The sequence below is a fragment of the Nelusetta ayraudi genome, unplaced genomic scaffold, assembly GCF_046127955.1.
Source record: "Nelusetta ayraudi isolate G7.1 ecotype Tasmania unplaced genomic scaffold, CSIRO-AGI_Nayr_v1 ptg000071l, whole genome shotgun sequence".
Taxonomy (NCBI): domain Eukaryota; kingdom Metazoa; phylum Chordata; class Actinopteri; order Tetraodontiformes; family Monacanthidae; genus Nelusetta; species Nelusetta ayraudi.
This window is the reverse complement of record NW_027466121.1, coordinates 2,090,906-2,103,781: the sequence shown is the minus strand read 5'-3', so window position 1 is coordinate 2,103,781 and position 12,876 is coordinate 2,090,906. Positions and strand designations below refer to the sequence as shown.

The window sequence follows — 12,876 nt, the reverse complement described above, 5'->3', positions numbered from 1 at the left end:
ACCAAATGGGCAAACGTGGCACTGAAAAGGCAACAATTATCTGTGTCGTGGTAGCTACTCAGGCAGCGTTAATGGCAGCGCTGATGAGGGTTTTTTTTTTTTTTGCACGGCAGACTGTGTTCTGATCAACATCACGGGTTGCCATTAAATGGCAAACACCCCGTGTAGGAGTTCTAATTGCCAGGAGGGGAATAGCTAAATGTTTTTCGGCAAGCGCCCACGTCCTCGCGTCAGCTCTGGGGCCTTTCACCACTTCGCAATCACATGCGCGCAAAGTTAACGCATACGTCACTTTTGTGCAGTTCTTTGAACTGAGCAATTCCAAAAACAGTCTCAATACATTTTTTCAAAAATTTTTTTTTTACTGTCTATACCAAATATATAGCAAATATATGCCAAATATATGCCAAATACCAAACATCTGATTACATTAAATTTAGTCTGGTTTGATTTACAAAATCTTTCATTCAAATGGTGAATTTTTCAGTTCTTCTATTTTTTTTTTTGGTCTGCCTCACCTAACATGAGGCAATTGTTATAATTGGTGTTACTGGACTGGTTTTTCCTGCATGAAGCATCACCTGTGTTGACATAATGAACAAGAGTTTAGTGCGCAGAATGATGATTTTCTGCCCGCACACATCTGACACAACCTAGTGCTGGACGCCTCGCACCATGTGACTGTCATGGGTCCTCGGCTCAAGTCGGAGCAACAGAGAACTTATTTATGCTGTTATGCAATTCTATCATTGGGAGAAAGGCGGCACTGTGCCACCCACAGTTACCGCCACCATTTTACCGAATGTACAATTTTATTTTATTTGTCTGCATGTCTTTCATGTTCTTGGCTCTGTTTATCTTTGTTCCTTGCAAAAACCTGCAGCTTCAGAAGTATTGTGTCATCATCTCCAGCAGCTACTTATCCTTTCAGTCCCCCCCCCAAAAAAACACATGTGGTACTCACAGCAATTTGCGCCGTCATTTTCCTAAACTTTCCTCCTTTTGACCATTGAAGGTGCATTTCTTTTTGTTGTTGTAAAAAACGTCGTTACCACTGGAACCAGACTGGATTAACCGTCCTTCAGCACCCACTTCTCGCACGCGGGTTTTTCGGCGGGGAGTTGGGGGGGGGGGGGGGGGGGGGGGGTCACACACAGGAAGTGGCTGGGTGGGCGAGCGGGTCCCTTGCATTTCTGTTCCTGCTCTAAGCTCCGTCCTGCAGCATCTTTTGGCTCCTTCCGCTCCTCCTGTCACTTTTCGCCGTCGACTGTCCTCTCTAACCAATCAGCTGTCAGACCTTCTGCAGATGCTCCACCCCACGTGCAGGTATGAAACCTTTTTTTCCAATTCACGCACCCTCCCTGTATTGTGAGCTTTAAAGAGTGCGAGTTGTCAGGGTGTGCATGTTTTGCTGAGCTTTCAGTCCCCCGTGTGAGACGTCTAGCTGTCTTCCTCTTTGCCCGCCTGGCCACTCTTTAGTACGACACTAGCTAGTTAACCTCTTTTATTCTGCTGCTGAATGTTATGCCTCGTTGCCTACATCTCCAGTATCTTGCGGTGCGGGGGGGGGGGGGGGGGGAGTTTGCAGCTTGATAAGCTACATCAACCACCTTCCCACATTATTTCCTAAGCTAAAAACAGATCATAACCAGAGAGAAACTGCGTTCGACTCACGTCATCAAAAGAATCCGACTCTGTTTTTTATCGCTAGGCACCTTCGAAAGGAGTCTTGACAGTTTTAGGTTTATGCACGTTGCTTTTTTGCGTCCTTTTTTTTATAAATTTATTTATACTACCACCTCGCACCCTGACAGTGTGTGTCACTGATCATTTTAGATAACAGAGCAAATTCCGTTATTTGTCAACAGTGGTTGATAAAGTGGTGTTTTGTTCTGTTGTTTGATGCTTACCAAAATGTTGGCCAAGGTCTATAAATATAAAAACAGTTTGGGAAAAGTGTGGTTTAGACCCATCCCTGACTGGTTGACTGTTCGTAGTTCATAATTGTCTGTGACGGTTCTCAGTAATCCAGGTCATCGTGGCAGTTGAAGATTAACTTGCCTCAACTTAATCGTACCCCCTTTAGAATTCCTCCAAGATCTTCCCTCTGTAAATTGATTGCAGATTGAAGATGAACTGTAGCGTGCATAAATGTGCGTCCAAAGTGAGCAGACTATCTCCTTGGCACAGATGTCACACTGTAGAAGCGCCCTTTCACACTTTGCTCTGCGCTGCCCCTACTACTAAGAACTTCGCTCCAACAGAGGTGCAGTTAGCGGAGGCAGCAGCTCACAGCTACGTGCATGGCTTTGTGTACCTTAGCTCACTAATACCCTCTTCACATCTATCAGTGGGATCTTTCACACGTGCCCACAAACAAATACACACCGCAGAGGTAAGACCGACCACACACCAGTGGAACCTCTCAGTACTTCTGCTCTGGTTGTTTTCACTCAGGTCCTCTTCACATTTCACTTGATGCGTTTTATGATTTGGCCCCTTTGAGTGACAATGTCACAGTAATTCCGTTTTGGTGGGTTTTTTGTTTGGTAAGTATTGATGCGTCTCATTCTCGGTTTTGGAACATCTTGTAAGAAACGGCCTCTCTAACAACCCTTGATTAACCTCGGCATCTCTTCCACAGAACCGTATGCATGAGTCTCTGAAGCTGTTTGACTCCATCTGCAACAACAAGTGGTTCAAAGACACGTCCATCATCCTCTTCCTAAACAAAAAGGACATCTTTGAAAATAAGATAGTCAAGTCACCACTGAGCATCTGCTTTCCTGAATACACAGGTACAGTGCAGCTTGGCTTTGACCAGGTCTAATTCTTACTTGTAAAAACAGTAGTAAAGACATTTCAATGCAACAGTTCAGAAGCCCATAAAGGGTGTCTTTTGCAAATGTTTGATTTTGTCGAGCTTAGAGGGTGATATTATAAGGATGTTTTCAAAATGTACATTTCTATTTTTAAACAGCCACAAATAAGTCACCAAAACAGCAGAACAAAGCATCGAGCTGTTGGGTGTGGGCTGATTTACAATAAAAAAAAAAACAAGAAAGATTTGATTTGCTAGGTCTGGACTCACACAGAGTCTCAATGACAGCTACTGCTTAGTGCTTTCAGTGATTGGAAGCAGAAATGTACCTCACAGTATCACAGTATTCCATCTCGATCAACTAAGATGACGGGGGGGGGGGGGGGGGGGGTTCAGCGTGAGAAAGCCAGTGGACTGTAGTCAGAGCGGGAGTGTGGGAAAGCTGCAGAGACAAGAGGGCTGTCAAAGAAGAAATTAGGATTCCACTGCGGTTCGCTGTCCTCCACTTCTTCAGCCCTCTGTGCGTTGTTTGCGTGGCCGCGCGTTTGTGTACGCCCCGATGAGGCTGGCAAACACAGCGGTGGAGATGCGGAGATGCTCGCGGCTCGTCGGATGGAAACATCTAACAGCAGAGGGGGGGCCGGAGTGTTTCGGTGACCCAGCTCATAGGAGAAAAAAATATATCATGGGATATATAGAAAACATGCGCCTTAATGTCAATTGAAAATGGACCAAAGTAAGTTCCAACAAAATATGTGTCTTTGAAGCCCCACGGTATTTAGCTCTTTATTGAAATGACTCTTAAAACACTTTTTTAAAAAAAATGGTGAAATGCAGCTATTTTTAGCTTAGCTATTTTCTTCCGGATTAAAAAGCTTAACGGACCACATGTGGCCACCAGGCCGTAGTTTGCCCACACCTGGTCTAGACGCTCAGCACGACAAAACCAACGATGCTGTTGGCTAATCGGAGCAGAATTCATACCGCAGGTAGAATTTAAAAAAAAATAAAAAATATTGAACGTTGCTGGTTTGGCAACTGATGCGTTTGGTCCGATGCTCTGCGAAGACCGGGAGGTCGGCAGTAATCCCAAAACTGACGGCACTTATCACCCAAGGCTACTTCTTCCACTGCATTGCATTTTTTTTGCACTTAATCCCTTACTATCTGGACCTTTTTTTTTTAAAAAAAAAAAAAAAAAAAAGACAGAAAGAAAACCTGCGCGCGTATCACATATCCCTCCACACACTCCAGCAGCAGAGAGTGCACTGAGCTGCAGCGGTCAGAGGTCGAGGCTCTGAGAAAGCCTCGGAAATAGTGCTGACGCAGGAGGCAGATACAGATCGTCGCTTTTTAAAGGTTTTTTTTTAAAGCTGATTCCCACTGCTTGTCCACTCTCTCCCTCTCTGTTCCTCCGTGTCTCTCTCTCAGGTCCCGACACTTACTTAGAGGGCATCGCCTACATCAAGTGTCAGTACGAGACCAAGAACCAGTCGACCAACAAGGAGGTGTACTCCCACGTGACCTGCGCCACCGACACGGGAAACATCCAGGTGGTGTTCGACGCCGTCACCGACATCATCATCGCCAACAACCTGCGGGGGTGTGGCCTCTACTGACGCCTCTGTCACATGGGAGGCCGTTGCGCGGCACGTTCCCCCCCACCAAACCCTCCTCTCTCTCCCCCCCCCCGATCCCCAACCCCCGCCAGTACGCAGGGGACAGGTTGTATATGTGATATCATGATCCTGCTTTTCCTGAAGAGCTAAGCGGCTTTTGTTGTTTTTGATTGAAAATGAAAAATGTCTGTTTGGCCATTTTATCCACGGCTTCAAATCTCTTTTTTTTTTCCTTTGGTAAAATTGTCTCCGGCCCTAATTATTTAACCTTGTGCCTTAAATGGTACCAAGGAAGCTCTTGGATGATCCGTTTCTGAAAAACTCCTTGCCCTTAACTGTCTGGTAAAGCTATTTTAAAGCCTGTTTCAGTTTGTAAGTGCCTTCCTGCCATAGATTTCTGCCTTGACGAAGATGAAGGATTCAAGTTTGTCTCGTCTCAGTTTACAAGTTCCTTTGTGAGTCATGAGTTGCAAAAAGTTAGAACTTCTTAAACACTTAGATTTTGTTGCTGTTTGCTAGTCTACCGTTGAATGCACAGTGTCACGCAGCTATCTCCGGCGCTCCAACTGACTGATATTTTATCGATTTTTAAGATGTTACCGCCAACAGTTTTGATTTATATAAGAATAAATACTGTTATATTATATAAAGTACTGTACATATTTAATTCTCATAATGGTATGAAATACACAATACATATATTTATAGTATCGATCCAGCGGGTTAACTTTAACTGTCTTCAAGCAATAATTCCTCCCTGCCAGCGGGGGGAGACAAACTTTCGATACTGTAGGTTTAAATGAATAATAAAGTGGATTCATCTCATTCAGCGCTCCACCTGTCTGAGTGGAACCCACCAGACTGAAACCAACCTACAAGGTGTCATAGCACCAATGGTACTTCAAGTAACTGTCTATGTTGATGTAAAGTTACATGTCTTAAATTCTCAGAATGTATTCATTTGAAGATACTGGACTGATCTTTGAACCTGAAGGTTCCGCCAGACCCAAATCCAAGTGGCTGTACATTGATGCTGAATGTATCTCAGTTGTTGTGTCAAAATTTCTCCGAGCTTGTGGTTTTCAGTTTGGTTTTAAAAAAAATAATTACGCTTTATTTTTTATTTAATCATCCTTATTTGACAAGACTCTCATCGTAGACATCATCCAGTTCGCTTTGAGCAACGATTGCATGAGTCCCGGCCTGGAAAGTACATTTATGTTTGATCCCCTTACGACGGTTTGAAAACGTGCAGAGAGCAGATCAAATTTAGAGAGGGATAGCTGTGTTTTCTTACTCCTTTAGCCTGCCTTTTATTTCATTTTATTTTTTAGTGTGATAAACTGCGGTGTGATCATGTCTCCCTGTGGACTTCACCTCTGGTCATACACAGGCATCGATTTTTCTTGTGTCGCGAGCAGACATTGGGGCCGGCGATAAAATTACCTGACAGAAAGAGATACATACACGAGCCAGTGTGCTGACTCAAGCACACAAACTCTGTCGGTGCTTCTGAAGAAGTGTCCATTTCATTGGGCCCGAGGGCCGCATCCATTGTGCACCATGTCCCTGATGCCCAGCACTCCTTCCTTAAAAAAAAAAAAAGCCAGAGTTTGAGAGGTGGTGGTGGTACGTACGACCCCTGAAGTGAAGGAAGCGTCCCAGACTGCAGAGCAGTGGTTCTCAACTGGTGGAGAGATTTTTTCTTTTTCTTTTTTAATCCCTTAAAAAAAAACAACAAAAAAAACAGGTTGGGGATGGCCACAAGGCCGCGACCAAATCATAACTGCTCCGCGACCCACCAGTTGAGAAACACTGCTGTACTGTAGAGTGTTGCTGGACTCTTGCAGCTGCCAATGGTCACAGTTTCAGCCTCGCCGTTGAAGCCAGAGAGCCGAATAAACAGCTTAAGTGTTCTTATGGGCAGCGTCTGTATGTCTGTCTGTCTGTCTGTCTGTTTGTCTGTCTATCTCAGAGGTGTTAAAAGTATTCACATTCTGTACTTTGGTTAAAAAAAAAAAAAGGATACTTGTGTTAAAAAAAAAATGTACTCTGATAAAAGTAAAAGCACTGATTGAACTCCTTGACTCAAGTAAAAGTAATAAAGTACACGTTTTGAAATGTACTCAAGTAAAAATTAAAAATTATTTTTTTCTGCCATTAATGAAACAATACATACATTCATTTTGCAAAAATGGCTTTGAAGGGTTGGAAGCGTTAGCCTAGCGGCTAACAATTTCTTTGTGCCCGTGTGCACACGTCTTCCAACCTTTAAAAGTGATGCAATATCTTTACTACCAGCGTCAAAGGATAATAAAGGTGTGTTTGTGCGATGTGTGGCCGCTGGTGTGCAGAGGACACCGTCAGCCCCACTCAGGCGTCACTTTGTCAGGAAGTGTCTGCGGATTAATTACCCAGAAGGCACCTGTCTACCCTTTAAACTCACACACTCACGCTGGCACAGCGGAGACACAAACACTCTCCCTGGGACTCTGAAATGTCACAGCGACTCGTTCGCTGGGTAGCTTATGAATCCCATTCTCCCTTGTCTCTCGCTGAAATGTGACTCCTGCAGCCCCCAAACTTTCATCTTCTACTCGTCGCTTGTTAGGACTCCCGCCGTCATGAGCGCGAACCTTTTGCTTTTGGAGAGAGAACGTTCAAAAACTTGACGGCAACCGGCTGCTTATTTTCAAAGGTCAGAGGAACAGCAGCAGTTCAGGTTTAGTCTCAGAAATGAGAGGTGACCTCTCCTTCTTCCCTCGGCATCCGTTTCATTTGATGTCAGATGCGTCATCGTCGTCATCCCACTCGGAGGTTGAGGAGGCGTTCTGTTTCCAAGATCTGCGTGCCCTCAAAAAAGTTCTCGTCATCTCCAAGTCGCACTTTGATGAAAAGAAAGTGTCGAAATGTGTGTGTGTGTGTGTGTGTGTGTGTGTGTGTGTGTGTGTGTGTGTGTGTGTGTGTGTGTGTGTGTGTGTGTGTGTGTGTGTGTGTTTCTGTGCGTGTGTGTGTCCCCCCAGGGGAAAACGGAAGCGGCGTTCTGCTCAGGCTTCTGTCTCCTGCGCCACGTGCTCACCCTCAGGCAGCTCACACAGTCAGCGGGGATGTTGTTTCAAAGATTTTTCAGTGCACCCGCCCTGAAAAATCTCTTCATCTCCTTCAGCACAATATTGTCTATGTGTGTCTTTGTATGTGCTTGCAACATCCTGCGAAACATCAAGATTTCTTTTTTTTATGAAGGTCCAGCATGTAAAATTTTGCCTGATTTGTGATTTTTAAATTGGTAAAAGCTTGACTACTGATGGAAGTGTATTATCACAACACAGTAAAAGTCAATTGGGTTTCCTACCCTCAGAACGATTCTTATCTATATATAAGAATATACGTAGGGCAAAGGAAGGGTCTTGCTTCCAGTTAGCTGCCGTACTTAGGGTGAACGCTCGCATCCTCAAATAAACCAACGAAGAAGAAGGTGGACGAGGTACCCAGGTTTGTGTGCGCAGGCCACCGTAGTTCCCTGGCAAGCTTGGGAGAGGGAGGGCGAGCAAATGAGCGCCGCAATCTAAAGTCTGACCACCAGATGGCAGAGTTTTACACACTGTACCTAATTTAATCTGCGTAACGGATCTTTTTTTTTTTTTTTTTTTTTTTTTGCGCCGTCCCTAAGACTTCACGTAGTTCACTCTAATTTAGCCAGACAAAGGAGTGGTGTGAAAGGTGTTGTCCCCGTTTCCTGCGACATACATTCGCTGTTGTCTGACGTGTTGACTTCCTGCTGGGCTTTAGTTGACCTAAGCTGTTTATCGCTCTCTGGCTGCATTAAGTGGCTGGGTCAGATGGGCATAAAGAAGCGGTGTAGTATTGAAGGAAAGAGGAGGGTAGGCAGCATGTTCTGACCCACTGGGAGGCACTCACGGTCTCCATGCCGGGTCGCCGCCTTTCCAAACTGTAAAGCAGAGGCCACAACCCCAAGTATTTGAGTGTATGTTGCGTGTACGTGTCTGTGTTGTATTTTATTGAGCACTGTCATGTAAAATATATATACATATATACATATATATGTATATATATTTACATCTGCTGTATCTCCCTCACTGCTGTGATAATTTATTAAACATTGTATTTATACAAGAGAAGTGATAATAAAGCACAACAGCCACTGTGTGATTGTTTTTTCTGACCCACTTATTTTTGTTGCCTGCCGTGCGCGTGTTTGTGTGCGTGTGTGCGTGTGTGGGCGCGTTTCTGCAATATTTTTTTATGAAACCCGGATGCTGGGTATTTTTCCTCCCTCCATCTCTACAGTCTATTTGTTTTTCAGAAACTGTGATTATTTTGTTGGGAGGAACTTCCTGAGGAAACTAGCTTTTGTAATCCTACACCGTTACTCGTGTGTGTGCGTGTGCGTGTGCGTGCGCGCATGACATGTAGGAATACTTCCTCTGTGTGAATGTGTGAATTCAACGCATCATGTGATTTTGTCCGACCCACGTGCGGCACCTGACTACATCGGGTATTTCTTGCACTCGTCTTGTGTGGAGGTCCGAGTTGGTTGAGGTCACAGTGTGAGACTGACGGTCGCTTCTTTTTTTCTTCACCCCCTCTGTCCCTCCTCCGCCATCACACATTCTCATTTTCTTTTTTTTCTCCTTCCCCGTCCTTTATGTCACCTCTATGAATCCCTCCTCCTCGGCCCCCTCGTCTCCTAATCCTCCCCTCGTCCTCCCACCTGATGTTTTCATCCCCTCTGAACTCACCCTCCTTCTTCTCCTCCTTCTCCTTCTTCTCTCTCTTCCAACCTCCTCCTCCTCACCTCCTGCCATCAATCTCCGTCTCCTTCGTCCTCCTCTGCAGAATCGCATGCACGAGTCCCTGATGCTGTTTGACTCCATCTGCAACAACAAGTTCTTCATTGACACTTCCATCATCCTCTTCCTCAACAAGAAGGATCTGTTTGCGGAGAAGATCAAGAAGTCTGCACTCAGCATCTGCTTCCCTGAATACACAGGTAAACAGAAGGGAGTAGCATTTTTTTTTTTTTTTTTTTTTTTTTTTTTTAATGGAGGGAGTGTGTGTGTGGGAAAACAGCAGCTCTCAAAACATCTTGGACGAAGTGAACTTGACAGGTGTGCGAAATTACTTTCCTGCAGAGCACAGGCAGCGGCGGAGCAGTGAAACAATCCAATTACTGAGGACAGAAACGGAGATGAGTGTAAATTGACTGATCAGTTTACACAAGCGGTGTTCTGATGTATGGCAAAAAAAACGCAGCGTCTCACTTCTTTCACCGTTCTGCTTCTACTGCACCCACCTGGAGCACTGGATAAGCTTCATTGAAAGCAGGGTTATTTATTTTTAGATCAAGGTTTTGAGCAGGACGGTGTAACGATGTGAGATGTAGCTCCGCGTCGATCCCTACTTCCGAGTTGCGAACCACCAGTTGAGAAACGCCGCCGTACAGCATTCCATAGGCCGCGGCGGAGGAAACGATGTGTAGCGCTCACGCACTGGTGGAGCTGACCTCCGTCCGCACCACCAGCCCTGGCTGCTGGTCAGCGTGCCCTCAGGTGAAGTCTTCTCTCCCTCGCTGCAGGGCCCAACACCTACGACGACGCGGCGGCTTACATCCAGGCCCAGTTTGAGAGCAAGAACCGCTCGCCCAACAAGGAGATCTACTGTCACATGACCTGCGCCACAGACACGGGAAACATCCAGGTGGTGTTCGACGCCGTCACCGACATCATCATCGCCAACAACCTGCGGGGCTGCGGCTTGTACTGAGCGCGCCCGGTCCTCGACAGACGACCGGCCCCCGACTTCTCCCCCACCCCCCCAGTGCCCTCCCCCGCCCCTACCCCCCCTCAGCGCCCCCCCCATTTCCTTTGACAACCGCTGTGGGGAAAAAGATGATGATAATGATGATTTTGCTGAATATTTAAAGAAGAAGAAAAGAAAAAATGCAACTAGGTACATATTAATAATGAGGATAATTTAAAAAAAAATAGGCATACATATATATAAATATATATATAATGTTTTTAGTTCTTCTTGTCTTTTTTCCTGACGTTCCCTGGCCTGCTGCCAATCAGACTAATTTGTTTCAGAAGGAAACCCCCCCCCCAGCCCCCTCGCCCCGCAGCCTTGAAAACTTCAAGAAGAAAGTTAATGAAAGCCTGTGTTCTCCCCCCAGATCTACTTTCATTTCTCACTCGTGTCTTGTGTCGTTAACAAAAGGCAAACCTGTACTTTTTATTGCAGCTCTTTTTATTATTATTATTATTATTGTTATGATTTGGATTTTTTTTTTTTTTTTGGGACTTGTGTGTATGTGTATTTATTCCATGAGCATCAGTGAGCACACTGATTTATATTCACATTTTGCCTCACACTGACACTTTTAATCACGTCCTTCTTGTTTTGTTGCTCGGCTAGGGTTTCTTTTGTAACATTTGTCTCGCTAGTGCGTCAACATGTCGACATCACTAAAACAGAACCCGTCGGCAGGTAGGTTTATGAACTGTATTTCTTTTTAAATTGACAATTTTCTGCTTAAACTGACGTTGATTTTAACTTTTCTGTTTTGTTTACATCGGCCAAGATTTTTCCGTTTGTCGTTATACTTGGTTTCTCTTCTTAATTGACCTCTCATCTCTCTCTCTCTCTAACGGAGTTCATCCACTGGCACGAGGAAGGTTTTCCCGCCATCCAAACGCAGCCGTCTGCCGACAGTTAGCGGTGGCCGAGACTGAGGGGTCCCGATCGGTACCGCGCGACGGAGGGGGCGGTACCGTACTGTAGATAGCTAGGCTTTTTAGAAGCAGGTATATACCACCATCTAATTCTGACCTTTCCCCTTCTGTTCTAACGTTTAGACCCGCTGCCACTCTCCACCTCCGCACAGTCCTCCCGTCCAGCGCGGCAACGGACGGGCGGCCCGTTCATTAATTTATTTATTGATCTCTCGCCCTTCCGACCTCTTGTCGCTCACGCCGCCACGCCTCTCGCGCTCCTCACACCTCCACTTGCGTCATTCTTTAACGGTGGTCTGGATTCAGGGTGAAAGAGCCCCTTCTTCCTTGTAAACACGCCCCCCCCCCCCCCCCGCCGCCGCCCCGCCCCCGCTCTCCTCTTTTTCCCCACTTCCACCCGAAGCTCAGTTTAGCATGAAATACTCGAGCCTTTGTATAGACGGAGAGTTCATCAAACTTGCAAACGAGAAGAACAAAGAAAAACAGCACATAGGTACCGTTGATAATAATGTTTAAAAAAAAATCCCATAAAAATAGCAAAAGATGAATTAAAAAAAATAAAAAAAAATCGAGGTTGTAAAAACTAGCTAGACAGCAGATGGGAGGGGAGGTGATTGGTGGAAAGGGTGTAAGAGGGATTTTGGTATTTCAAAAGGAAAAAGTGTAAAGGTTGATCTTTCCAAAAAAATGAAAGACAAGAGTCTTTACTCTCGTACCAACACAACAATGACAAAATCAAGGATCGTGGGTATTACAACAACAGGAACTGTCCTCATGCTCCTGTGACATTCTTTAAGAGATAATCTTTCTTGTGCTTTGTAGCTCCAGAACCTTTTCAGTTCTCTCTCTATATATATATCAACCCTTTTTTAAGTAAGAAAAACAACAACAACAAAAAAAGATGTTTTGCAAATAGTTCCAGTCTGATGTTGAGCTGATTTGGAACCATAGTGAACTCGGCAGACTGGCCCCACCTGTGTTGTTGTAATGCTCTGAACTGTGACCCCCCCCCCCCCTCTCTCTCTCTCTCTCTCTCCCTCTCTCTCTCTCTCTCTCTCTCTCTCTCTCTCTCTCTCTCTCTCTCCTCTGACCATTTTGCTTGTTTCCCTGCATTAGAATGACAGTGTCCACACTTTAGCCTGACTCAGAACGACTTAAATATACTATTATGACATTATCTATTTTTTATTATTTCTGACGAGAGAGGGGAAAAAAGAAAAAAAAAAGAATAAATACAAACCAATTTTTTTTCGGGGGTGGGGTGGGAGCACGTTTCTCGCTGCGTCCGCGAGCTAGTGACGCCGCATGTTCACACATCGACGCTGTATAAAAGTCATGCTCCTTTCTTCTTCTGCTTCTTCTCCTCCTCCTCCTCCTCCTCCTTCTCCTACTACTACGACTTCTTCTTCCTCTCTGTCTCTTTTCAGTTTAGCACACACCTTCCAGGTCTACAGTGAAAAGCACAGCCTCACATCACACAGATACACACACATATACACACACGCAGACAGACAGACACAAACACAATGAGTAGATTTGGGAATTTATCTCTTCATACCTTATCTATGTTAGCCATCATCAATCTATCTATATAAATCTCTATCTCCCGACCTTCTTTATTTCTGAATTTTAAAGGAAAAAAAAAAACTATTGTGTATAATGACATTATATACCTGTTTCTTTC

General features: G+C 45.0%; 1 protein-coding gene across 6 annotated transcripts in view; it reads left to right on the top strand.

The window, feature by feature from the left end:
- The window catches only part of gnao1a (guanine nucleotide binding protein (G protein), alpha activating activity polypeptide O, a), a 78,216-nt gene extending 65,952 nt beyond the window's left edge, over positions 1–12,264 (top strand). Inside the window, exons 7-9 of one of the 6 annotated variants that reach the window (XR_012928712.1) lie at positions 2,645–2,798; positions 4,253–7,397; positions 7,464–8,605. Coding sequence is in view for 2 of the 6 variants with exons in the window: in XM_076042746.1 (XP_075898861.1) it covers positions 9,298–9,451; positions 10,037–10,224 (342 nt within the window). In the remaining 4 variants the exon portion in view is untranslated. Of the gene's footprint in view, positions 1–2,644; positions 2,799–4,252; positions 8,606–9,297; positions 9,452–10,036 lie in introns of those variants that run through there. The other 5 variants (XR_012928711.1, XR_012928710.1, XR_012928709.1 and 2 more) reach the window with 5 other exon arrangements.
- The last annotated feature ends 612 nt before the right edge of the window (positions 12,265–12,876 follow it).